This window comes from Pinus tabuliformis, chromosome 6 (genome assembly GCF_031772625.1).
Source record: "Pinus tabuliformis cultivar Carrire ecotype Pingquan chromosome 6, CPIR1, whole genome shotgun sequence".
Taxonomy (NCBI): Eukaryota; Viridiplantae; Streptophyta; class Pinopsida; order Pinales; family Pinaceae; genus Pinus; species Pinus tabuliformis.
This window is the reverse complement of record NC_142292.1, coordinates 1,398,311,089-1,398,338,776: the sequence shown is the minus strand read 5'-3', so window position 1 is coordinate 1,398,338,776 and position 27,688 is coordinate 1,398,311,089. Positions and strand designations below refer to the sequence as shown.

The 27,688-nt window shown below is 34.0% G+C and overlaps 1 protein-coding gene across 1 annotated transcript; it reads right to left on the bottom strand.

Moving 5' to 3' along the window:
* Positions 1-23,281: 23,281 nt before the first annotated feature.
* On the bottom strand, positions 23,282-26,204 carry LOC149263873 (endoglucanase 20-like). Its single transcript, XM_089391767.1, has 7 exons — positions 25,983-26,204; positions 25,370-25,789; positions 25,129-25,206; positions 24,892-25,044; positions 24,287-24,395; positions 23,744-23,910; positions 23,282-23,602 (listed from the first exon to the last, which is right to left on the bottom strand). Exons 1-7 carry the CDS (start codon positions 26,202-26,204, stop codon positions 23,282-23,284), a joined length of 1,470 nt encoding a protein of 489 aa, XP_089247893.1.
* Positions 26,205-27,688: the final 1,484 nt, after the last annotated feature.

The following is a 27,688-nucleotide window of genomic DNA, read 5'->3' as shown; positions in this document are numbered from 1 at the left end:
TGGATGAACCAAAATCCCTATATAGTTCCTAACAGGTAGAACCACATGAATCAAAGTCCCATATCCACTTCTAGACTTCAACATCACAACTCCAATATGAGGCATTCAACCTTCTCAACATGGTCCCACCATGAAGTACATCTCCCTCATGCACCCGATGGAATTCAAGCATAGAAGAGACCCTCTAAACTACCCAATAATGAAATTTAACAACAAAATGTGAGGAATCGACCAATAGGTTAAATGGAAACCAAGGTATTTCAAAAATCCAAATAAGTGATACTATAAGTTGGCGTCAAACACAAGGGAAACCACCCACTTAAAGGAAAATGATGAAAATAATTGTTTGGTATAAGGTAACTTATCAATAATGGAAATAGGGGTTGGGGGAAACTCTAGTTATAGACTCCAAGAAATTTGCTAGAGTTGATAAGAGAAGACCTGTTAAGAAGAAGTTAATGGGGACCTTCTATAATACTACATGTATATGAAAGATATGTTGATATGATACTAAGAATGACTTTATGAACTAGGTATGGCTAACATAATCAGTCAATAAACACAAAATAATGGCTGACAAAATTTTTTACTTCCCTTGAAAAAAATCATGACACATTTGGTGACTTAGGTAGCATGGACCATAGTAAACTTTGTATAAGTTTGAGATACAAGAGGCATAAGAAAAACTTCCATATGTTTGGAAGATAAACCAACTAGAGGAGTACTAACTCTAGAATAAGGTTTGGCTCCTGGCGGCCATACTAAATCCCAACCTGATGAGCAAAAGACTCATAAGTAGAAGAATTTTTCAAGGGTGACACAACTGACTCTGCTACCAACTAAATGAAAGCAACTCTTCCTATCTCCTCTTTTTTTTGAATGTTTAATTTTTTTTCTATCCATATAAATCTAGAGAACCCTTAAGGGAATCTACTCTAAAGTTTTTCCCCAGTGGAGTAACCAATTTTGTTTGAGGGAAATATTCCCTAGGGATACGATTGAAAGGCCCAACAAATCAGACACCTAATTTAATCAAGAAAAGTCAAACATACATTCACAATACCTGAATTGACAAAGGTAGGCAAAAAAGGCATACATATAGGTCCTACGTTAGTTGACGTCTTGTAGAGTCCAAACCTCAACTATTCCTCCTAAAGTTTCAGACCTGCAATATGGACAACAAAACACCAACATATCACACCATTCAAAGTACATATGCATATAAATATTTTAGATTATAAGGATATGCATTACAAATCCACATTCATAAAGCTAAACAATGAAAACTGGAATAAAATATGAGTTTCTTTATTAAAATTATAGTACAAAGAGGTGGAAAAGCTACAAACTATTCTTGGCTGTTGGCATCAATGGAAACTCCCTACAGATCCTTATACTCGGGCCACGAAAGACCTCCTCTCCCATAGAAGTAGTATGATGCAAGATAAATGGGTCCCAACATCTATGCATGGAAGCAACTGTTTCCTAGATAAAGGGAAATTCAAAGAGAACTGGATAACGTAGGATTGATCTAGAGATAATTTGGTGGAGAAAGGATTCAAATCAATAGGATGGTTTTTGGGCCAACCTACTGGGTGTATTTGACCACCGGAAACTAGTTAGTTCAAATAGGCCATAAGTTCCTATATTTGGATTTCTAGTCTAACCTGTAAACCCTACCCGAAGAATAGGTATTTTATAAAAAAAATTTCTTTTAAAAAGTTGTACGTGGGAAGAATTGATAAGAGTTAGGTACAGAGGAAATTTTATTACAGGAAAAGCACATATATATTTTGAAATTCACTTATTTAAGATGAGGATAGTTTTAGAAGGGAAAAGGGATTCGCCTAGGACAATCAAGAGAATCTAATAAAAAGGAGTGGAAAAATAGGTGATAACAATTTTTTTGGCAATACACTACTGTATAGGCATAAGCATATGAAAGAAGAAAATTAAAGGCTTACAATTGTTTACTTACATACCTGAGGCAATAAAGAAATTCTCCAACACATGATGAAAAGCATTGGATTTTGAGACAGTGGTTGTTCACATTCCCATGATATCATCCATGAACTATTAGTGGTTGAGCAAAAGATCATTGCCAAAATGTCAGATACCTATGAGATATTTCTCATGTATTGTAAATTTGAGGAGTCATCATAGACCTTCCATCACTATAATGAATAGTAATGGGGAGAGTGAATCCCTTGCCTAATACATTGAGTAGGTTTGAATAGCACTAATGAAGAGCCATTTACAAGGATTGGAAAGGAAGGTAATGATATGATATTTCTAAACCACATAGTCCACTTAGTGGAAAACCCATAAGCCTAGAGAACCCGAAGAAAAATGTCCCAAATGAGCTTATCCAAATAGTTGGAAATATCAGGCTTAAGGAGCATCACTAATTTCCATTACAACTTTAATGAATGGATGACTTCATGAGCTACCATGATCATATCAATGATTTGTCCCCCCTCCAAAAAACCTTTTTGTTTAGGGAATATAAGATTGGGGCGGAGGGGCTTCATCCTTTTTCCATGGGGGCTTCACCCAATGAACCTCTAACATAGCATGTGCATTCATGGCATACTAAACAGTACCCTTAATTTGACCACATATTGAAAAATACCTCTAAAAATCACTTTATTTAACCTCATACTGATATGAACCCAATACACCTTCCCAATTTTAAAAACCCCTACTTTCACTAGATATTGCATCTATCTATTTTGTAAAGTTCCATTTTTTTATACACAGCTTATAAAAATCCTTTACCCCCTAATATATGCTCAACATATTATGTCATTTTTCCTGAATAAATATCCCCGAATATGAGCTCGTGTGGTATGGTATTTCTCCCCCAATGAAGACCTCGTGCCTTTTAGCAAGAATTTTTGTAATGATCTTATAAATAATGTTGTGAAGAGCGAGATGTATGAAGCCACTCGATTCTTCTACATTGACTTTCTTTGAAAGTAGGCTAAGTAATGTGGTATTGAGGGTTCTTATGATAGATTAATATTTTAAATATTCTTCAATAGCTAACCATACCTCTTCACTTACTATGAGCCAATGGGATTGGAAGAATTTTCTGGTGAAGCCATTAGGCTGAAGAGCTTTGTTACAAAGCATCCCTTTAATGATAGCCTCAACTTAATTTTTATTTCTGAGAGAAAGGACACATTTCTCTTGTCAGTGAAAAATTAGGGGAATTGAGCCATGATTGTGCATATTGTGTCCACTCTATGAATATCAAGCATTGTTAGAATTGCTTGGAAGTGTCATATGAGTTCTTGAGTGATGTCCTGAAAAATATGAAGCTTTTTAATCGTAGGGTTTTTGATAGAGGTAATTTTATTTTGGTGTCGATGTTGTAACATAGATTTATGAGAGAAAAAAGTGTTTCTTTCACCTTCTCTTAGCCAACAAAATTTAGATTTTTAATGCTAAAGGAGTACCTCTTGCTTCAAGATGAGTGAGAGTGATAGCATATTCTACTACAAGGGTGTTAGTTTTTCTCTTCAAGATAACTGTTATTAAATAACAACCTTCTTTTGCTTAGCTTGTTTTTTGTCTTCTAGAATGTTGCTAAATTTAAACTTATTCCAACCTTTTAATTACTAGTGAAGTGATTTTTCTTTAATTAAATGTTGAATATTAAATATTTATATTCATAATTTTAAAAATATAAAAATTAACTTTATTATTAATTTTTAAATATATATTTTATAATTTATTTTTATTGAATAAGCATAGGAAAAAAATTAAATTAAAATAAATAGTAATAATAAAAAATGTTTTACGGAAAATAAATTGGCAACTAAATTATATATTAGAATAACATAAAAGATTTCCAAAATAAAAGAGAAAGGAAAAGACATAACTTACTGAAAAAAAAAATATTTGTCCATATTTGATATTGTGATTGGATTTTAAGAGTTTAATTGGTTAAAGTTGTTGATATTAGTAAAGAGGGGATGCACAAATAAATGAAAAAATATGAATAATTTAATAGATTTCCAAATAATTCTAACCATTTATCTATTTATTAAAATATTGGAAAAAATATTTTTATTTTTATGATATATTAATTTTATTAATTTTTTTATTTTATTTTATATCATTTTACTAAATTACAAATATTTTATCATTAAAAAAAAATCAATTAATCCATCATTCAAAAATACACATAAATCAATTTTAAATAATAAAAAATAAAAATAAATGAATATAGCATTTTAAAGTATTATTAAAAAAATTAATAAAACTTAAAGTAATACGATATCAAAAACTATTTGCACTATTATCAGATATAGATTTGATTATTATGGACAGTATATTCTAACTAAATGTTCTAGTTTTTAGAGAATGGCTGTGCAGTATAATCTAACTAAATATTCTAGCTTTTTTAAATAATGGTTAGACATGGTCATTGTTGAATATAAAAATGCACGTCTTTTCAATATAGTATCATATTTTATATTATGATATAAATTTAATAATGGTTGAATATACAAATACACATCTCTTCATATAATAATAAAATAAATTATAAACATTGACATTTCCATATTTTAAATTTAGTAAACTTCCATATGTCCTTTCTCTATATGGATTCCCTATGGTAATTGAGTTGATAGTATCAAAGAAACTATAAGTATATAACATTTCTTAATAATTTCAAGAAATATTTGTGAAATAATTATGTTAATGGTGGCCAATTATGAGAAGAAAGTGAATAAAGTAATTTTTTTTTATTACTTAATAAAGCGAATAAAGGAATTATTTTCCACCATAATAAAATTTTATTTAACAGAGTACACAATCTTAACATATATGTGTTAACATTCTTTCAACACACAATGTTAACATAGAGCTCACATAGATTTATTACAATTCTTTAATTTTACTGCTAAATATTAGATTTTAATGTCTATGGTTAATTCTCGTTATTAGTCCCTGCCTACGGCAAACCAAGGGCTATTGGTATCAGTGGATAACCGCCTATTAATTCCAGTGTTTATTTTTCAAAATTATATATTAAGGGATGTATTAATTTGGTAAAATAATTATGTTTCATTAAATAATGGACAAAAAAATTATGTGAGGACATTAAGATTTGAGGTCTTATTGTTGGTTTAAATATTTTATCCAAAGTGTTTTTCCCACTTAAACTTTGTATCCAAAGTTTTCTTGACAAGTGTTTTGGTCTCTGTTGTTTTATCCAAAGTAGTTTTTATCCAAAGTTTTTTTTAGTCTCTACCCACTTAGTTGGCAACGCATTGCATAGTGGCAAGCTGCATGCTTATTACATTATAGCATTATAGCTTGCATTGTAAGCTCTCTCAAACCTTTCTTCTTATTTTCGTTGATGTTCTTCATTTTCCTCTGGTCTACAACTCTTTCCATCCACTACTTGCAGGTCGCAGGCCCATAAAATGTGTTAAGGCATCCATACCAATTCATAAGATTTCTCTGGCCGCCCCTTGATGCTCAGCACTGCATGGGCACGGTCTACAACATCCAACATTCCCACCACTACAAATCTTGGAAGTATACACCCAAATGGTTGAATCAATGCCCCCCCTCTATAGCTCTTGTAGATATGCATTCATTTGTCTCATATTGAATGTGGAAGCATACACCCAAATGGATTTGTCTTAGATTGAATGTGGCAGCATACACCAAAATGGTTGAATCAATGACCCCCTCTACAACTCTTGCATGTATGCATTCATTTCTCTCAGATTGAATGTTGCTTCCCTCTCTCTAGCCCTTGTAGGTATACATTCATGTCTCAGATTGAACGCTGCTACTCTCTCCATATAGAGCAAATATATCAACTGATTTTGATTATGCTGCGTCTCATCCATTGATAATTAAACTTCACTATCTAGGTAATTAACCTTGCATTCTATTTTTTCTCTTTCATTGATAGGCATTCTGAGGAGCCAAATATAGCTCTGGGTCGTGATGTGGCCAATTCAATAACATGATTTGAGGTGGGATTTGTAAGGGTGAAAATATCATTCTTCAATGTAGAATTCTTTAGAAATAACTTAGCACAACCAAAATCTATGTTTATAGTAATTCATACTAGAAAAAGGAATTGGTAATTAAATAAAATAAAATAAATTGAGATCATGTACTCTTCAGGCCAATTGACTTACTAAAAGTAAACGTCGACATGGTATGTTGTTTCCCAGAAGTGTCTTGAGTCGTGATGTGTTGTTTCCCATAAGGGTCTTGAGTCATCCTGTTCTTGAGTATCCTCCACTAATAGAGCAACTGTAATTTTGTTTGCATCCTTTTTACATTAAGATTTAAGTTACATTGTAAGACTTCAATTTAGAGCCCTTATCTCCCTCATCGCAAAATTCTTCCCTAGAAAATCCCATACATACATTCATACCATAAATATCAATCTGCAACAATATAGCTAATCATTCTCATATGCTAGTCTATGATATGAACTTTTGGAATATTTCACTTGGAACCAAATATTCAATACTTGTGAGGAAATTGATGTCATTGTGTTCATTATTGATTAGGAAAGTAAGGATTTCAAAGGATTCTTCAGAATTCGAAATTTGAGCACGCAAAGAGGGAATTTGTCTCCTAGATTTAAGTGAACCACTACTCTTTTGTAAGATTCAATTTCTATTTTTCTTTCATGGCCCCTCTCCCTCACCATCTCGCTCTCCCCTCCATTGCCTCTCCCCTTCCCCTTCCTTGCCCATACCCCTGCCCCGCTACCTTGAATCTGCAGACTCCTGGTGCATAATTTGCACTCTTGCACTCTTCCTCGACTACTTAATACCATTGTTATTGCATGGGCATGGTCGTTCCAGTGCAGAGTTGTCATCTTTCCTTGCAATATTATTCGACACTCTGTCACATTCTAATGTCAATAAATTAAATTCAAAGGGTTACAATGGATTTATGCAGATGAAATAATTTGGTTTTCATGAGTAGCCAAGGTAATATTTTTTGTAACGATCTTAAAAATAATGACTGGAATAATGATATGTCTGAAGCCACTTGGTTCTTCTACATTGACATGCCTCGAAATTAGGCTAAGGAATGTGGTATTGAGGGCTCTTATGATAAATTAGGTTTTTTAAGATTCTTCAATAGCTGACTATACCTCTTCACCTACTATGAAGCAGTGGGATTGGAAGAATTGAGTGGTGAAGCCATTAGGCCCAGGAATAAATTGAGAATTAAATTATATATTAGAAAAACATAAAAGGTGCCCAAAAATAAAAGGGGAAGGAAGAAAAACAAAACTATAACTTATTAAAAATATATATTTGTCAAAATTCCATTTGAGATTGGATTTGGAGAGTTTAATTATGTAAAGTGGCTAATGTTAGTAAGGAAGAAACACAAAAAAAGACACAAAAATAAATAGAACTATGTAAATAGTTTAATCAAATTTCCAAATAATTTTGACAATTTAAATGTTTATGTCCTATCATTTTTTAAATGAAATACCATTACTAAAAAAATTAAAAGTTTATCTATTTACTAATACACACACATATATATTAAAATTTTGTTTTTTATATTATTTTACTAAATTAATCAACCTTTGCAATTTAAAAAAAAATTAAATTATTCAATCATTCAAAAATACAAATAAATAAATTTTAAATAATAATAAAAAATAATTTATTGATATAGCATTTTAAAGCATTCTTAAAAAATTTAATAAAAATAAACTAATACTATATCAAAAACTAATCGCACTATATTATCATATATAATTTTGATTATTATGGAGAGTATAATGTAACTAAATATTCTAAATCTTTTAATTAAAATAAACTAATACTACATCAAAAATAATCGCATTATATTATCATTTATAATTTTGATTATTATGGAGAGTATAATATAACTAAATATTCTAGGTTTTAGAGAATGGTTAAACAAAACTATTGTTATATATAAAAATGCACATCTTTTCAATATGTTATCATATGATAACATAACAATTGTTGAGTATAGAATGTTCACTTCTTCTTATAATAATAAAATAAATTACAAATACTGAGATTTTCATGTTATTAGTCCTTGCCATCTGGTAATGGCCAGGGACTATAATAATCAGTTTGCAATGTTATTACATTAATTTACCTGTTTTCTATTAGTCACTGCCACTTATAAACCAAAGTTTTCAGAGGCATATGGTTTTAATATTTTATGTAAAACAAAGTTTCGAGAGGCATGTAGTTTTGTCATCTTATTTGGCCTCTTCCCGAGGCGGAGAGGCAAAATCCATATGTTATGTGTACATATTTCCGAAATTTGAAACTAATGAAAATATAATGGTAACTAATGTTAGCATTACTTATTTTCATAGTTTAACAGATATTAAATCCTAACCAAGTTCCCATGTTCTAACTTCCCATGTTCTAACTGCTCTTGTGCATTGAACTTGCCATGTGGTGCAATAGCTGCCAGCTTTTGCACTGCCAGCTTTGACAATTCGACAACAAGACCGGTCATGCATGCAGGGGAAATTCGACAACTAAATAACAAGACCGCTTCACACATGCTGGAAGTTGATGGTTGGCCCCTTCCGCCATTCCTGGAAGTGGAAGTTGATTTTCTGTCTATTTTCATTTCGCTGCATCCGCCATGCCTGGAACTATTTCTTCTTTCTGAAATCCTGAAGTAGCTTGTTTCTAAAATCCTAGAGGAGCATCCCATTATGAACTATTGACAGACACAACACTATAGGCTGAAGAGACCTGCATCACAATATGCTAGCTTTACAAATAATAAGCCTCTATTTCAAATGATATTCTTTGTTTCAGAAGCTGATTTATATATGAAAAAATTCTAATTATGGCTTCATAATATGATTTACAGAAATATCGTTACTGCTACTTACGATTTTAAGCCTCTATTTCAAATGATATTCTTTATTTCAAATGATATTCTTTGTTTTAGAAGCTGATTTATATATGAAAAAATTCTAATTATGGCTTCATAATATGATTTACACAAATATCGTTACTGCTACTTACAATTTTTGTAGACTATGCAAGGCCAAACTGGATGCCTCCCGCTAGAAAGTGGAGATTGCAGGGTCCACATGACTCGCAGGCGCAAGGGATCAGGGAAAAACCTGATTTCTGTTGTGCCCATCTGAGAATCAGTTCCGTTAAGGTTCTAGGTCTTACACCATCCAAGACACACAGAGAGCACATCAGATTAATGATTGAAGCTACGACGTACTAGCTCGCTCGCTCACTAAGGTACAGAGTCTCAACCTGTTTGGTTTTCTATGGAAATTTGTTACAATAGTTTTTTGATAATCCCAAGTAACCTAAATCCTATTGAGAACAATACAGAGACATGCTCACAACATAACACAGTACCTACCGAAAGCTTTATCAGGAGACTATGCAAAGAGATAGAAACATAGAGGGTGCCTTGAATAACTCATCTATTTCGCTAGGTACATAGAAATGCTTTTTCGTTGCTAAAGCTTATAGAATATTTCCGCAAGTCCAGCCAGTCTAGTTATAGCGGTAGTCGAGTTGATCTGCTTTGGAAACCAAAGTCTTTCAGTCAGGTTCGTGAGTAGAGCTGAAGTTGCAAACAGTTCATTCAGTGGATGGGCACTCGACTTAGCTTAGATAAAACTGATTCTCAGGAAAGCAAGATTAACTCGCTTAAAAAGAGAGTGGAAAGAAATTACCTAGCGAAGCTTTATCAGGAGGATCTGTAGAGTGATAGAAACATGGAGGATGAAACTTGCGATGCCCCTGTTCTTCTCTGTTCATTTTCTTCTGGTGGCGATTATGGGACTACATTTATGCACTTGATAAATGAGAGTTTGGTGTAGCCCTGTTATGCTACCAGATATGGATTGGCATGTCTAGCAGGTAGCTATCACTTGCCCTCCCCTCTTGGCAGTTCTAACAAAAGGATCTAGTCTTGTAACATGAGCTGCTTCTGGTTTCATTGCTTCAAAATGGTCGTGCATCTTAGAGCTGTTCTGAAATAACACTTGACATTGCATGTCCACCATATCCCAAAGGCGCTCCTCTGCTCCCTTCCCACCTAGTTGTACTTCCATCCAGCATTTGATGTAACTGTGGTGGTGTAGCGGAGGTATGGTACCTTTGAGATTGTTTTTGTAAATGACGGAGTTAAAGTGAATTTGACACGTTACCCTAGCCGTAAATGTAGCCATACACATTACCCCTGTGTGCCCATAATTTTCAGGCTAGAATGTTTATGCAAAGCTCTGGCCTGGAAATTCGCATTCGAATCGCTTTGTGTATCAAAAATTCCGTCGGCATCGTATTCCCCAGCAAGATAAGAGGCGCCCAGATGGCAGATCCGCGCTCTGTAACCAGGCTTCGTCACGAGAATGCTGCTGGACTTTATGTAATTATGGACGTAATTTATGTTGCCATCGTGGTGCATGTATTTGAGCCCTTACACCACATCTACGACGATCTACATCCGAGAAATCCAGGAATCAAGGATCGTGAATCCGGGCACCTTGCTGCCCCTCAGGCAGTCTACAAGGCTCGATCCCTTGACGTATTCGTAGGCGAGATATACGATTTGTCCCTCGCAGCAGCCTCCCAAGAGCTTGACTATGCTAGCGTGGTGGGCATTGTAAATTTGTCTGAGCCCTGTCCGGATATCTCCGATTTTTCCCTTTTGCTTTCTCACAGTGACCGCCATCATCTTCCCCCTGAAAACGCACTTCCAGACAGACGATTTCCCTATCCTTCCATAGGCAAATTGCGTGGTGGCATCTGCGCTTTCTTTGTGTGTGTAGAGAATGGGGTTTTCGAGGAGGAAGTCCCTGAGACTGGTGAGCAAATTGGCAGTGCTGGTGGAGAAGACGCTGGAGCCACCGCTGTCGTCCGTGCTCGTCCTGGGGCCCTTTATTTGTGATGATCTCAAGCACTTCGGCTATTCGACCATGTGGAGTTTGAGCTTGCACATGCTTTCTGACTTCCCATAATGCAGAAACTCAAATTCTCATATTTCTAAAACCAGGGAAGCTTTTCAAATCGCCATGAGTGAAATGTTATCCAAGAGAAAACTCAATCTGCAAAACTCAGATGTAGTCCTTGCTTCAACGAGATTTGAATAGAATATCAAAAGTTTTCTAGTCATTCCAGTCAATGGTTGGGCCACATTAAAGTACAAAATTGAACAAAGTGAAGCGAATTGAGGTTCGATTTGGATGAAACGAAACGAAAGAAGCCCAAAATACCTTCGTTGCTTGACACCTGCAATGCAGAAGACACCTGCCATTCATGCAAAACCCGCATATAAGGGACTTTGTAATCATCGATTTATAATTGATTTAATGCTATCGATCCTATAACACCTTCGGCAGGGGAACCCATGTATGTTCAAATGGGTAGTAGGGACCCACGTATGTTCAAATGGGCAGGTAGGGACCCACGTATGTCAGGAGATCAATTTACTTTTCCTGTGCTACTCTAGCAGAGTTTCCCTACGTCCGTTCCTTTTCTCTCACTACAACACAATCTACACCTGGAAAACATATAGAAATAATGTGAAACCATCAAAGCCTTCAAACATAGACTCTATGGCCGGAGACCTTATGGGGCAGTTGGGCTACCAGGATGGGCTTGATACTCATTCCCTAGAAGCCTCGGTCGATGCATGAATAAACTACTCTGGTCGGTGCCAAGTAGTCAGTGCTGCTATAAGGTCCAGTGCTATACAACCCCTATACTCAGTTAGTTGTTAGTGTCCAGGAAGGAGTTATACGTGATCGCTTTATACATATTATACTGTTTTAACTACCAGCAGGAACTTGCTGCTTCGTAGCGGTTCTTGTTTTAAATTTATTGAGCTTCCATATTCAATTTCTCTATTTTCTACATGGATTGCCAATGGTGATTGAGTTGATAGTCTCAAATTAACAATAAAATAGATAACGTCTCTCAATAATTTTATGAATTTTTTGCAAAATAAGAATGTTAATGATCACAAATTATGTGAAGAAAGGGAATAAAGTAATTCTCCCCTATTACTTGAAGAAAGCGAATGAAGGAATTATTTTCTACCATAATAGAGTATTATGCAGCAGAGTAAACAATGTTAACATAGATTTGTTACCATTGTTTTACCACACAATGTTAACATATATTTCTTACCATAGTTTCCCCACACAATGTTAATATAGATTTATTACAATTATTTAATTTTAGTGTCTATATATTAGATTTCAAGATGGTTAATGTTAAGATTTGCATTGTAATTATTTCTTTTACTAATCATATTTTACATTTGAATAATTTCTCAGTAATGTGACAATGTAAGTTGGGTTTGTTATTTTACAAATAAATATTGGTAAAGACCTGAAAATAAATAAAATATTGGTCATATATATATATTTGGAATAATTTTAAAAATAAATAGATATCTGGATGGACTAGTCGTTGCACAGTGGAAACTTGTGCATTGATGTATCATAGAACTCAAACTCTGCCACAATCCAGAGTGTGTAGATTATTAGGTATTATAATAAATACAGGTAGAACTGTGGATACTAAGATAGAATCCCTAATCAAAGACCAAACACATAGGCAAGTTACGCAATCTCATTTTTCTTTGTCTCCATGCATTTAGCGAACTAGGCCGACAAGGGCACCAACCATCCCAGCATTAATGTATGTCGTTGGCTCCAGCTGTTTATAAGAAGATATCACGTCAGTGAACTGATCATTTGAATTAGGTCCTCCCACCATAGCGCCCACATGAATGTTTGGATTCACTAAATTGGCGTTGTACCAATTACTCATTCCTTCGTTGCAGAATATCTTATGAGGCTTTACATGAATGGATGGAAGGGAAGCACCTCGATGATGAAGACACTGGGGAAATTTCAGTCCAAAGCCTGCCATATAGGAAATCTTCAATGGGTTGTTTCCCAGACTCCAGTATATAGTCCACGTTCTCAAGCCCAGTTGCGGATCATACTCTTCAGCCGATGATCCAGATCCTAGGGGGTCTCGCTCGGAAGAATCACGATCTCTTTGAACCCAATGATTGACTGCCTTTGATTTCGGCTGGCTAAATTCTCTATTCAGTGCATTCAAGATCTCCACTATTCCTGCATTTGGGTGATCATTAGAGTGCTTGATATACCACGTCAACGTGCGATCATGTAGCATGCTTAGCAATGTAGCCTTATTAATGTTTTCATCCATGACCCCTTGCACTTCCCACACTGCTTTTACCATGAACCAGAACTAGTCTAGATCCTCACTTCCTACTCCTTTGAATACAGGTAGCTTGATCGCGCTCATCACGTTGAACTACGGGGTTGGTGGAGGTGGAGTGGGTGGAGATGGAGGTGAAGGAGGTGAAGTGGGTGGTGGAATGGATGGGGTTGGTAACTGTGGATGTGTTGCCTTATCAAACTGTCGAGCGAACTCTTCCTCACTCTCTCGCGAAGTTGAAATTAAGGGACTATTTCCTAATTCGCCACTACGTTTGTAGATCCTTCTGCTCCTCATCATTCCAAACATTAATGTATTCGCATCATCCGTTTTCACATAACAACATCTTAATCTAGATATTCAAGGATTTAATGTACTTACCTCACGGTCCCTTGAGGAAACGTCTTTCTACTTCACTATAGCTCACAGTCATGTCTATCACAAATTTAGCGATGAATCCCCCTATTATTTGGTTGAGCCAATGGTCCATAGCTCATGCGATCTTATCTTTTGATGCCTCAAGTCTGCACACTAATTCCAGAGTCCACACTATAATTTGGTCGAGCTTACACCTTCCCTAATTGTCGACTAACCTTGTGATCCACTCATACAGTTCGGAAGGAAAGGACGCGGAGAAGATCTCATGGATTTCCATATATACGTAGCGATCCAGCCACCTTTTCTCAGATACCTGCGGAGTTCTGTTTTCTTGTGTCATGATCTCGTGAATCTTCTGGTCAAACCACTCTTCAATTTCCTTCTTTGTTGGGTTCCAGTGGCACAACATCAGACAACCCTTAGGCAAATCCCAGTCCTAGAAATGAAACCATTTGTTGGCTTATTAGGTCCTGGCCTAGGCTCAGAAGTGATTTAGCCAAACAAATCCCATAACTACCGGCCCTTTTGGCAATAGTCTGCGGTGCGGGGAATGAGATCTCACCCAAGGTAGTATGGGAGGGTGCTAAAACCAGGTTTCCGCACCCTAGGGATGTCTTGGTGAAGTCTAGGAAATTCGCGGACCGAACCTGTGCACTTGTGCTGCTTCATGTAGTTGTCTGTCCTTCGCAACTTGTGCAAGTACTTCCACATGGCTCTGTAAAGAGCATGAAGAGGTGTTTTCTAGATCCTTTATCCTTACTGTGCTATTATTATTGATCTTAACTTAATTGTGTGAACCTAATATTCTCATTAACCATTCAACATTCATAACCAGTGCGTGCAATCATAAAACTGTAAAAAGATGCATAAATAAAACAGAAGCATAGATACACAATATTTCAGAATCTACTTATATTTTATTAATTCTCTGTTCAAGTACAGGCACAACTCCACCCTGCACACTCTGCTGCAGGGGTCCACACACACAGCTGCGGACTCTACCAGGCCTCTGTGCACTTAGCTGCGGAGCCTCTTCCTACTACAATAACCCAGGACTCATACTTACAGACTCAGAGCTAATTCATCATCCAAAACACATGTTATTTCTCCAAAAGAAAGAATGACTTCACACTTAGAGCCTTGCTCTATTTATACAATCCCATGGTTTGTGAACCATGGGTCGGCCGACATGCCATACATTAAATTACATTATTTTAGGGCAGACAACCCTAGACTCTCGCACTCCGCGCCCGCATTTCGCGCCCACATTTCGCAGGGTATTTACATTACTCTTGACCAAAATCTAGGCTTCAAGCCCCAAAAACCTGCTATGGGGGGAATCTGTTGGCCAACATATATATATATATATATATATATATATATATATATATATATATATATATATCAATCTAGGGAACCCTTAATGAAACTACTAGAAAGTATTTCCCTAGTGGAGTTACCAATTTTGTTTGAGGGAAATATTCCCTAGGGCTAGGGTTGAAAGACCCAAAAAGGTAGACATAAAATTTCAATAAAGAAAAGTCAAACATACATGCAAAATATGTGAATTGACAAAGGTAGGCAAAAAAGGCATACTATGGGTCCTACATCTGTTTACGTCTCGTAGGGTCCAAACCTTACCTCTTCCTCCTAAAGTTGCAGACCTTCAAGATGGACAACAAAACACCAGCATATCAGATCATTCAAATTACATATGCATATAGATATTTTAGATTATAAGAATATACATTACAAATCCACATTCATAAAGATAAACAATGAAAACTAGAATAAAATATGAGTTTCTTTATTAAAATGATAGTGGGAAAAGGTGGATAAGCTACAAACTAACCTTGGCTGCTGGCATTGATGGAAATTTCCTATGGGTCCTTATACTCAGGCCAAGAAAGACCTCCTCTCCCATAGAAGGAGTATGATGCAAGATAAATGGGTTCCAACATCTATGCATGGAAACAAATTTTTTTGAGATAAAAGGAAATGCAAAGAGCACTCGATAACGTAGGATTGATCTACGGATAATTTATAGGAGAAAGGATGCAAATCAATAGGATGAATTTTAGGCCAACCTATTGGGTGCATTTTACCACCAAAAAATAGTTAGTTCAGTTAGGCCATAAGCTCCTATATTTGGATTTCTAGTTTAACCTTTAAACCCCGCCCGAAGAATAGGTAGTTTATATATTTTTTTACTTTTAAAAAGTTGTACGTGGGAAGATTTGATAAGAGTTGCGTACATAGGAAATTTTACTACAGGAAAAGCACATAAATATTTTGAATTCACTTATTTAAGATGAGCATAGTTCTAGAAGGGAAAAGGGATATGACTAGGACAATCAAGAGCATCTAATGAAAAGGAGTGAAAAAATAGGTTATAATAGTTTTCTTGGCAATATGCTATTGTATAGGCATAAGCATATTAAAGGAGAAAATTAAATACTTACAATTGTTTACTTCCATACCTGAGGCAAGAGAGAAAGTCTCCAACAAACAATGAAAAGCATTCAATTTTGAGATAGTGGGTGTTCACATGCCCATGATATCATCCATGAATTGCTAGTGGGTGAGCGATAGATCATTGCCAAAAATTCTGATTCGTATGATCTATTTCTCATGTATTTCAACTTTGAGGAGTCATCATAGACCCTCCATCACTATAATGAATAGAAATGGGGAGAGTGAATCCCCTGCCTAATACATTGGGTAGGTTTGCATTGCACTAATGGAGATCCACTTACAAGGATTGAAAAGGAAGGCAGTGATAAGATATTTCTAAACCATATAGTCCACTCAGCGCAAAAGCCTTAAGCCTAGAGAACCTGAAGAAAAACGTACCAAATGAACTTATCAAAATACTTGGAAAGATCAAGCTTAAGGGGCATCACTAGTTTCCATTACAACTTTAATGAATGGATGACTTCATGAACTACGATGATCATATCAATGATTTGTCCCCCCTCCACAAAACTTGTTTTTTTAGGGAATATAAGATTGGGGTGGAGGTGCTTCATCGTTTTACCATGGGGGGTTCACTCAATGAACCTCTAACATAGCACGTGAATTTGTGGCATACTAAATAATAGCCTTAATTTGACTAAATATTGGAAAATACCTCTAAAAATCACTTTTTAACCTCCTACCAATATGAATCCAATACACCTTCCCAATTTAAGAAACCCCTACTTTCACTAGATAATGTAGTTATCCATTTTTTCATTAACATTTTGTATACCCCTTTATATTTTCCCTTAACTTTGAGCTCCATTTTTTTATACACAACCTATAAAAATCCTTTACCCCCCTATTATATGATCAATATATTATGTCATTCTTCCTCAATAAATATCACCCAATATGAAATCATGTGGTATCTTATTTCTCCCCCAATGAACTCCCCATGCCTTTTAGCAAAATTTTTGTAATGATCTTATAAATAATGTTGTGAAGAGCGATATGTATGAAGCCACTTGGTTCTTCCACATTTACTTTCTTTGAAACTAGGCTAAGGAAAGCGGTATTGAGGGTTCTTACGATAGATTAGGATTCTAAATATTCTTCAACAACTAGCCATACCTCTTCACCTACTATGAGCTAGTGAGATTGGAAGAACTTAGTGGTGAAGCCATTAGGCTCAAGAGCTTGTTGCAAGGCATCCCTTTAATGACAGCCTCAACTTCATTTTTTGTCTGAGAGAAAGGAGACTTTTTTTTGTGAGTGAGATCTTGGGAATTGAGTCATGATTGTGCATATTGCGTCCACTCTGTGAATATCAAGCATTGTTAGAATTCCTTGGAAATGTCAGATGAGTTCTCCATTGATGTTCCTAAAAAATATAAATCTTTTTACTTGCAGGGTTTTTTATAGTGGCAACTTTATTATGGTGTAGATGTTGTAATGTAGATTTATGAAAGAAAAAAGTGTTTCTTTCACCTTCCTTTAGCCAACAGAATTTATATTTTTGCTGCCAAAGGAGTTCCTCTTACTTCTAGATGAGTGAGAGTGATAGCATATTCTACTATAAGGGTGCTATATCTATTGTTTGAGATATTTTCTTATTAATAACAACTTTTTTTTGTTCTAGCTTATTTTTCTCTTCTAAAATGTTAATGAATTTAGACTTATTCCAACTTTTAATTACTAGTGAAGTGATTTTTCTTTAATTAAATGTGGAGTATTTTTTTTTACTTTTCCTCATTTTGAATTAAGTATTTATATTCATAATTTTAAAAATATAAAAAATAGTTTTATTATTATTTATAAAAATATATTTTATAATTTATTTTTATTGAATAAATATAGGAAAAAAGTTAAGTTAAAATAAATAGTAATAATGGAAAAGGTTTTATGGAAATAAATTGGCAATTAAATCATATATTAGAAAAACATAAAAGATTTCCAAAGTAAAAGGGGCAGGAAAAAAACAAACATATAACTTATTGAAAAAAAAAATATTTGTCAAAATTTGATATTGTGATTGGATTTTGAGAGTTTAATTTGTTAAAGAGGTTGATATTAGTAAAGAAGAGACAGAGAAAGAAATAGAAACATGTGAATAATTTAATGGATTTCCAAATAGTTTTGACCATTTAAATGTCTATGAGCTATAATTTCTTAAACCATATGCTAGTATTAAAAAAGAAAAAAATCTATTTTTTAAAACATTGAAAAAAAAAAATATATATATATATATATATATATATATAATGATATATTAAAATTTCTTTTCTATATCATTTTACTAAATTGATAATTTTTTACAATTAAAAAAAATCAATTAACCCATCATTCAAAAATACACGTAAATGAATTTTAAATAATAAAAAATAAACATTTATGAATATAGAATTTTAAAATATTATTAAAAACTTTAATAAAACTTAATATAATACAATATCAAAAACTATTTGCACTCTATTATCAAATATAAATTATATTTGATTATTATGGACAATATAATCTAGCTAAATGTTCTAGGTTTTAGAGAATGGTTAGACATAGCCATTGTTGAATATAGAAATGCACATCTTTTAAATATATTATCATATTTTATATTATCATATAAATTTAATAATGGTTGAATATAGAAATATGCACATTTTCATATAATAATAAAATAAATTACAAAAATTGACATTTCCATATTTTAAATTTAGTAAACTTCAGTATGCCTTTCTCTATATGGATTGTTTATAGTAATTGAGTTGATAGTATCAAAGAAGAAATAAAGTAGATAACATTTCTTAAAATTTTTTGTAAAATAATAATATTAATGGTCACCAATTATGTGAAGAAAGTGAATAAAGTAATTCTTTTCTATTACATGAAGAAAGCGAATAAAATTTTATGTAACAAAGTACACAATCTTAACATATATTTGTTACTATTCTTTCAAGACACAATGCTCACATAGAGCTCACATAAATTTACCACAATTCTTTAATTTTACTGTCTATATATTAGATTTTAGCGTCTATGATTAATTCTAGTTGTTAGTGTTGATTTTTCAAAATTAGATATTAAGAGATGTATTAATTTGGTAAAATAATTTTGCTTTATTAAATAATGGACAAAAAAATTATGCGAGGACATTAAGATTTGAGGTTTTATTGTTGGTTTAAATTTTTTATCCAAAGTGTTTTGCCCACATAAAATTTAATCTAGATATTAATGTTTGTTTAAACATTTTATCCAAAGTTTTCTTAAGAAGTGTTTTGGTCTCAATTATTTTATCCAAAGTAGTTTTTATCCAAACTTTGTTTTACACTATGCATGTTTTACGTTGTCTCTGCCCACTTAGTTGGCAGTGCATTGCTTAGTGGCAAGTTGAATGCTTATTACATTATAGTGTAGCAAGCTGCATGTTTATTACACTATAAAATTATAGCTTGCATTGTAAGCTCTTGCAGACCTTTCCTCTTATTTTCGTCGATGTTCTCCATTTTCTTCTCGTCTACAACCTTTTCCATCCACTACTTGTAGGTCGAAGGCCCCTGTTGAGGCATCCATACCAATTCATAAGCTTTCTGTGGCTGCGCTTTGATGCTTAGTACCACATGGGCACGATCTACAACATCCAACATTCCCACCACTGCAAATCTTGGCAACATACACCCAAATGGTTGAATCAACACCCCCCTCTACAATTAGCGCCCCCTCCTACAACTCTTGTAGATATGCATTCATTTGCCTCAAATTGAATGTGGCAGCATACACCCAAATGGATTTGTCTTAGATTGAACATGGCAACATACACCGAAATGGTTGAATCAACACCATCCTCTACAACTCTTACAGGTATGCATTCATTTGTCTCATATTGAAAGTTTATGCCCTCTCTCTAGCCCTTGCAGGTATGCATTCATTTGTCTCATATTGAAAGTTTATGCCGTCTCTCTAGCCCTTGCAGGTATGCATTCATTTGTCTTAGATTGAACGCTACTAATCTCTCGATATAGAGAAAAGATATCAAGTGATTTTGATCATGACCGCCTCCCATCCATTGATAATTAACCTTCACTGTCTAGGTAATTAACCTTACATTATGTTTTTTCCTCCAATAAAAGAGCAACTGTAATTTTGTTTTCATCCTCTTTACATTAGGATTTAAGTTACATTGTAAGACTGAAATTCAGAGCCCTTGATCTCCCTCATCGTAGAATTATTCCCTACAAAACCCTATACATACATTTGTACCATAAATATCACTTTGCAACAATATAGCTAATCATTCTCATATACTAGTCTATTATATTACCTTCTGGAATATTTCAGTTGGAACCAAATATTCAATACCTATGAGGAAATTGATGTCATTCTGTTCATTATTGATTAGGAAAGTAAGGATTTCAAAGGATTCTTTAGAATTTAAAATTTGAACAGATGGATAGCCTGCAAACAAGGAATCTATATCCTAGATTTAAGTTAGCCTCTACTCTTTTGTAATATTCAATTTTTATTTTTCTTTCATGAGCCCTCTCCATATCCATCTCCCTCTCCTCTCTACTTCCTCTCCCCTTCCACTTCCTTGCCCCTTCCCCTGCCTCTCTACCTTAAATCTGCAGACTCCGGATGTACAATCTGCACTCTTCCTCAACCACTTAATGCCATCGAAATTACATGGGCATGGTCATGCCAGTGCGGAGTTTCCATCTTTCCCTGCAATATTATTCTACACTCTATCACATTCTAATGTAGATAAATTAAATTCACATGGTTACAAGGGATTTATGTAGATGAAATAATTTATTTTTCATGAGCATCAAAGGCAATAATTTTTGTAATCATCTTAAATAATGTTGTGAAGGGTGATATGTCTGAAGCCACTTGATTCTTCTACATTGACTTGCCTCAAAACTAGGCTAAGGAATCTGGTATTGAGGGCTCTTAGGATAGATTAAGATTTTCGAGATTCTTCAATAGCTAACCATACCTCTTCACCTACTATTAGCTAGTGGGATTGGAAGAGTTCAGTGGTGAAGAAATTAGGCCCAAGAGCTTTGTTGCAAGGCATCCCTTTAATGATAAACTCAACTTCATTTCTATTTCTCAAAGAAAGGAAATATTTTTCTTCTCAGTGAGAAATCTTGGGATTTGAGATGTGATGGTGCATATTGTGTCCACTCTGTGAATATCAAGCTTTCTTAGAATTCCTTGGAAATGTCACATGAGTTGTTAAGTGACGTCCTGAAAATTATGAAGATTTTTATTGGTAGGGTTTTTAAAAGAGGCAATTATATTATGGTGTCGATGTTGTAACATAGATTTATGAAAGAAGGAAGTGTTTCTTTCACCTTCCTTTAGCCAATGGACTTTAGATTTATGTTTCCAAAGGAGTTCATCTTGCTTCTGGCATTCGTTTAGATGAGTGAGAGTGACATCCTCTTCTGTTATAAGGGATTTTCCATTTGAGATAGCTTCTAGTTGAATAACAACAATTTTTTTTATTTTCCTCTTCTAGGATGTTGTTGAATTTAGACATATTCCAACCTTTCAATTGCTAGAGTTTTTCTTTAATTAAATGTTGAGTAATCTTTTTTTTTTTTTTTTGACCTCTTTTTGAATTAAATATTTATATTCATAATTTTAAAAATATAAAACAATGTATTTTTTTCTTAAATAAATTGTATATTTTATTTTTATTAAATAAATTTAGACAAGAAAGAGTCAAATTTAAATAAATAGTAATAATGAAAAAGGTTATATGAAAATAAATTGAGAATTAAACTATATATTAGAAAAACATAAAAAAATTCCAAAAATAAAAGGGGAAGGAAGAAAAACAAACCCATAACTTATTGAAAAAATATATTTTTCAAAATTTGATTTGTGATTGGATTTGGAGAGTTTAACTATGTAGAGTGGCTAATGTTAGTAAAAAGGAAACACAAAAAAAGACACAAAAGTAAATAAAACTATATGAATAATTTAATGAAATTTCCAAATAATTTTGACAATTTAAATATTTATGACCTATAATTTTTTAAACCACATACTACAATTAAAAAATTATGTATTTACTAAAACATTTAAAAAAAAAGAAAAGAGATATATAAAAATTTGATTTTTATATTATTTTACTAAATTGATAAACTTTTATCGTTTAAAAAATATTGAATTATCCCATCATTCAAAACTACACGTAAATAAATTTTCAATAATAATTGAAAATAATTTATCAATATAGCATTTTAAAACATTCTTGAAAAAATTAATAAAACATAAATTAATACTATATCAAAAACTAATTGCACTATATTATTATACATAATTATTATGGAGGATATAATCTAAGAAAATATTCTAGGTTTTAGAGAATTGTCAAACAATGTCATTGTTGTAGATAGAAATGCACATCTTTTCAATATATTTTCATATAATAACATAATAATTTTTTTGATATAAAAATGTGCACCTAATAAAATAAATTACAGACAATGACATGTCCATGTTATTTTAAATTTATTAAACTTCTGTATTCAGTTTGTCTATATGGATTGCCGATGGGGATTGTGTTGATAGTCTCAAAGTAACAATAAAGTAGATTATAACATTTCTTAATAATTTTATGAATTTGTTGCTGAATGGTTTCGAGTTATATGAAGAAAGTGAATAAAGTAATTCTTTCATTATTTTTTATCATAATAAAATTTTATGTAACAAAGTACACCATCTTTACCATTGTTTCCACCCATTGTTAACATAGATTTGTTAAATTTTTTAATTTTTGTGTCTATAGGTTAGATTTCAAGATGGTTAATGTTATGATTTGCATTGTAATTATTTCTTTTACTAATCCTATTTTACATTTTAATAATTTCTTAGTAATGTGAGAATGTAAGTTGGGTTTGTTATTTTTACAAATAAATATTGGTAAAGACCTGAAAATAAACAAAATATTGGTCATATATATATTTTTGGAATATACTACTAAAAATAAATAGGTATCTGGATAGACCAATCGTCGCAGAGTGGAAACTTGTGGGCTGATGTATCATACAACTCAAACTCTGCCGCAATCCAGAGTTTGTAGATTATCAGGTATTATAAGAAATACCGGTGGAACTGTGGATATATGAAACCCTAATCAAATACCAAACACGCAGGCAAGCTACGCAATGTCATTTTGCTTTGTCACCACGCGTTCAGCGAACTAGGCCGGCAAGGGCGCCAACCATCCCAGCATTAATGTACGTCGTTGGCTCCAGCTGTTTGTAAGAAGATATCGCGTCAGTGAACTGATCATTTGAATCAGGTCCTCCCACCACAGCGCCCACGTGAACGTTTGGATTCACTAAATTGGCGTTGTACCAGTTACTCATTCCTTCGTTGCACGATATCTTCTGAGGCTTTACATGAATGGATGGAAGGGAAGCACCTCGATGATGAAGACGCTGGGGAAATTTCGGTCCAAAGCCCGCCATATAGGAAATCTTCAATGGGTTGTTGCCCAGTATATAGTCCACCTGCTCAAGCCCATATATTCAAACCAGTTGTCAGATCTTGAAAGCTGGTTTTGTAATTATATTTGATGTCATGAAGCTCCGGCAGCATCCTTATGTGGATTGTAGATTCCAAGATTAAATTCAGAAATCTAATCTATTTACCTGTGTTTTTGCGAAGCTTCTAATATCTGAAGGTGAAACTGGAACACTGCCACACTGTACTGAAGAAATGCTTGCGTCTGCAAGTATGTCAGAGTATACCAGCAGTGCTTGTGAAGCGACAGTCACGTACTGTAAGTTGCTACTGTCTCTTACAAACAAAAGCCCACCTGCAAATTTCAGGTTATTATTTTGCAAGGAAGGCCAAGGAAGAAAGATCTAAGGAAGGATACACTTTCAACTCTCTAACTCCTCTAGCTTGCAAAGCATTCAAGCGTTCAAGTTTTAAAGCATGTGAGTTTATAAAGTTTTACATAACTTAATATTATTATCTCAAGATATGAAGGGTGTGAATTTGCAGGAAATATTCATAACAAAATTTTGGTTTGGAAATTTGTAAAACATATCTAAATATTAAATGTCATATGCAAATTTACACCATTCATATTAAAAAATAATAATATTACAATTTAAATTTCTTAAATTACTCAACTAAACTTTCTAAACTTTTCTTTGAAATTTTTTTATTAGTTTGTATGGTTAAACCTGGAGTCGTTCGAATCTGCACTGTGCTACTTTTGGGCAGTAAGGCGCAGACGTAAGAATCTGCATCTGTTTTAAATTTCTGCAACGACTTCTCTCCAGATACATATTCCTGTGCATCAAAACGGTCTGTTATATGAGCTAAGATATATACTTACAAATTATAGGTGAAAGAGGCTAGTTTGACAAGCAGTAAGTGTTGTTAGCTATTTATATAATTGAATTTGTTAAAGTTGAGCATTTTATTACATTTAGCAATTTAAATTTTTATTAAATGGATTTAGTTCACCGGAGATTTAAATTAGCTGATTTATGTGGAGGTTTGTATTATCAAATTTAAAATTCAAATTTTAGAAAAGTGATTGAGAACCATTGCTAATTGGAACTATATTAGGTAATTTTAAACCTAGATCAAATGTGATTAATCCGAAAAATATACTTACTAGATTATTATTCAAAAAAATCCAAAATTTAACCATAGCTAATTTAAAAAAAATATAAAAAACCCAAAATTATATTAAAATACCGTATTTAGTATCAGTAAAAAAAAATCCTGAATTGAATTAAAGTATCAGTTTATTAGTATTTATTGTATACGAACTGGTTACCTCGGCTAAGAGTATCTGGGCACCTGCAAATTTGTTATCCCAACCAAATTCATTGACTGCGGAACTCGATCCTTGGTTATCCAACACAAATTGCAAATAAGATCGATCGCGCGTTGCCTTATGAAGCCAAGCAGCAGCCCATAGCAGTTCGTCCTGCTCAGCATTACAAAAATTATGAATATGACACATAAGTGCAGTGCGTAAAATTGGTGTATAATTGTATGCAGGAGTACATACTTGGAAACCGGAATAGGAACAGTAGTAAGGGCAAGATGCTTGATAAGACCCACGGTATTTGTTTGCAAGTTCGAAGAGCTGCAGAAACAAGGCAACAGGAAATTAATATATATATATATATAAAAGTTAACTCAAAGCAAATGAAATTTGCATTCAACTTTTGAAATCTAAAATAATAAAATTTTAGAATATTTCCAAAATATACAATTCAGATAGATATTTCATAGTCGCCGAAATTTGTACTCACAACTTTTGAATGCTCAAGTAATAATTTTGAGTAAGAAGGATCAGTCTTCCTGAAAGCAATGGCTGCAGAGGACAGAGCTGCGGAGGCATCGGCAGCAGCCTCGGTGCCAGGAGAAGATGGGTTGACCTGTTTCAATGTTCGAGGAGTATCCATGTCTTCTGGCCGCTGCCAACATTGATGATCGGTGTCCCCATTGCCCACCTCTGTCCACAGCGTCATAGGAGATGAATGAGCCTTCACTATGAAATCCGTTCCCCAGCGAATTGCTTGGAGAGTGTTATTCAGCTGGTTTGGCCGACCTAACTCGTTTTCATAATGAGAAGCTGCCCAAGAAAGCAATGTCACTGTGAACGACATGGGCCATTCAAATTTTACGTTGTCTCCTGCATCGTAGTAACCCCCCGTCAGGTCCACCTGAAAGCAAAATCGTCGAAAGATCAGCCCGGAGAAAACAGCAATACGTAATAGAAGTGAGTATTTTTTTTATGTGAATTACAGAATTTAATAATATTTTTGAATCTGACGATTAATAAAGAAATCAATCAAAAACCATCCAGAAATATAAAACCATTGAATTGCACTATTTATTTTCGATTGCGGCCATTACACCAGCCAGACGACCATCAGAAAGAGCAGAGTCTCCCCTCCATTTCACTCGTTGATTCGAAGGAAGTTTTCCAGAGCGCTGCCCTTCGAAGAAGAGAATGGCCTTTGACAGTGCTTCATCGTAATCGATTTCTCCTGCCTTTTCCGGTGCAGCATTGACAAAATTTACTATTGTGAAACCGACACAAGCAAACAGTGCAATAGCCAGAGAAAGCTTCGACATTATCTCTATTGATTACAGTTCTGCGCCACTGTCGCTATAGTTTTCCCTTGCTACTGCTCCTATTCTGCTGCACTGTGTTTTTACAGCATATGGTTTTGTTATAAATCATCCTTAATTTATATAGGTGACTATACCGAGAAATAGCTAAACTGAGAGGGCCGTCGAGTACTGAAGAGGAATAATCGGATCAGGATTCGAAGAATGGCGCGATTCTCTCGTGATGAATCATGAACACGAAAAACGCCGGAAGACATGTGGACAACTTTATCAGCAAATACCAAACCCATAACGTGGCAATCTGAACGGGCACAAACCTTTGAATCGTTATTAGTTTGAATTTTGGCGTTATTTTATGGTTCACAATGGATATGTTTTCTAGTATAGTGCTATTTAAAAAATTAATTAAATAATGTTCGTTGTACCCTTTACTTAATCCTTTACGATTCCAGCGCCCACATGAATGTTTGGATTGGGTAAATTGGCGTTGTACCATTTACTCAACCGTTGGTTGCACAATATGTTCTCACGCTTTAGGTGAATAGATGGAAGGGACGCACCTCCTCGGGAAATATTCAATGTAGTTTTTGTTGAAAGAGTCGATTTCCGAGAAAGTTGGCTTGAACATGCTAACATTGGCATTTGCCAAAAAAGCTTACCAAATTTAACGGAAATTGTTTATTCTATTGCTTTTGGTTTGAACATCACTAAACTAAACTCATAATGTGTTTATGAATGATTCACAACTTTGCATAGACAAAGATTGGGAACCCATTGATTGCTTGCTTGAATTTGGTAATAGGTTATAGTTGTGGGCACTCCTACATATTATAATGGATGAATATATGCAGGGAAAGGATTGCTTCACGAAGGACAACATTTGTTTCTTAGGAATGTGTTGTTACTAGAAGTAAAGAATGTATTTTCGGAAGTGTTGGTGTAGAAAATAAATGGCTTTGACAAAAGTTTCTACCTTTACCATGGACTAATATAGCATACTTCATTCAAAAGTAATTCACTTGCAAACGTAAACATAACTTTATTTTTTATACCACTTCAAGCTATTGAACCATTTTTAACCCCATAGGTTGGTAAAATCCACCATCTTTTTCTGGAAAACGTTGTAGTAGTTGGTATTGAGTCCAAATGTACAATGTGTTACCTCTTATAGTGCATGAATTAGAGTATGTGGGTCACATTTGGGGTGACCTTGTATGCATTCCAATATTTCTCTCAAAGTTGGAAGATAGGGGATGGGGATTGACGCCAGAGGAAGCAATAGCTATATCACAAATAGGGAAAGATACAATTGCAATTGTAGGGGCTAAAACCATAACACAAATTATAGAGGAATCTAAAATAGTGTGGGTTGTAACACTAGGGAAAGTGATAGAGCAACCTATGGAGGAAGAAGGATAATAGTAAGAAGCATATCCTGACAGTGAGTTCTTCAATAGGGTTCTTCAAAATTGTCCTCTCAAAGTGTC

What these genes read in the sequence shown, in the direction of transcription:
- LOC149263873 (XM_089391767.1), bottom strand. Translation starts at nt 26,204, where the DNA reads ATGTCGAAGCTTTCTCTGGCTATTGCACTGTTTGCTTGTGTCGGTTTC. An exon ending in AGCATTCAAAAGTTGTGAGT is followed by an intron (nt 25,207 to 25,369) that starts ACAAATTTCGGC and finishes TTGTTTCTGCAG; the next exon opens with CTCTTCGAACTTGCAAACAA. An exon ending in GAAGCTTCGCAAAAACACAG is followed by an intron (nt 23,603 to 23,743) that starts GTAAATAGATTA and finishes GGGCTTGAGCAG; the next exon opens with GTGGACTATATACTGGGCAA.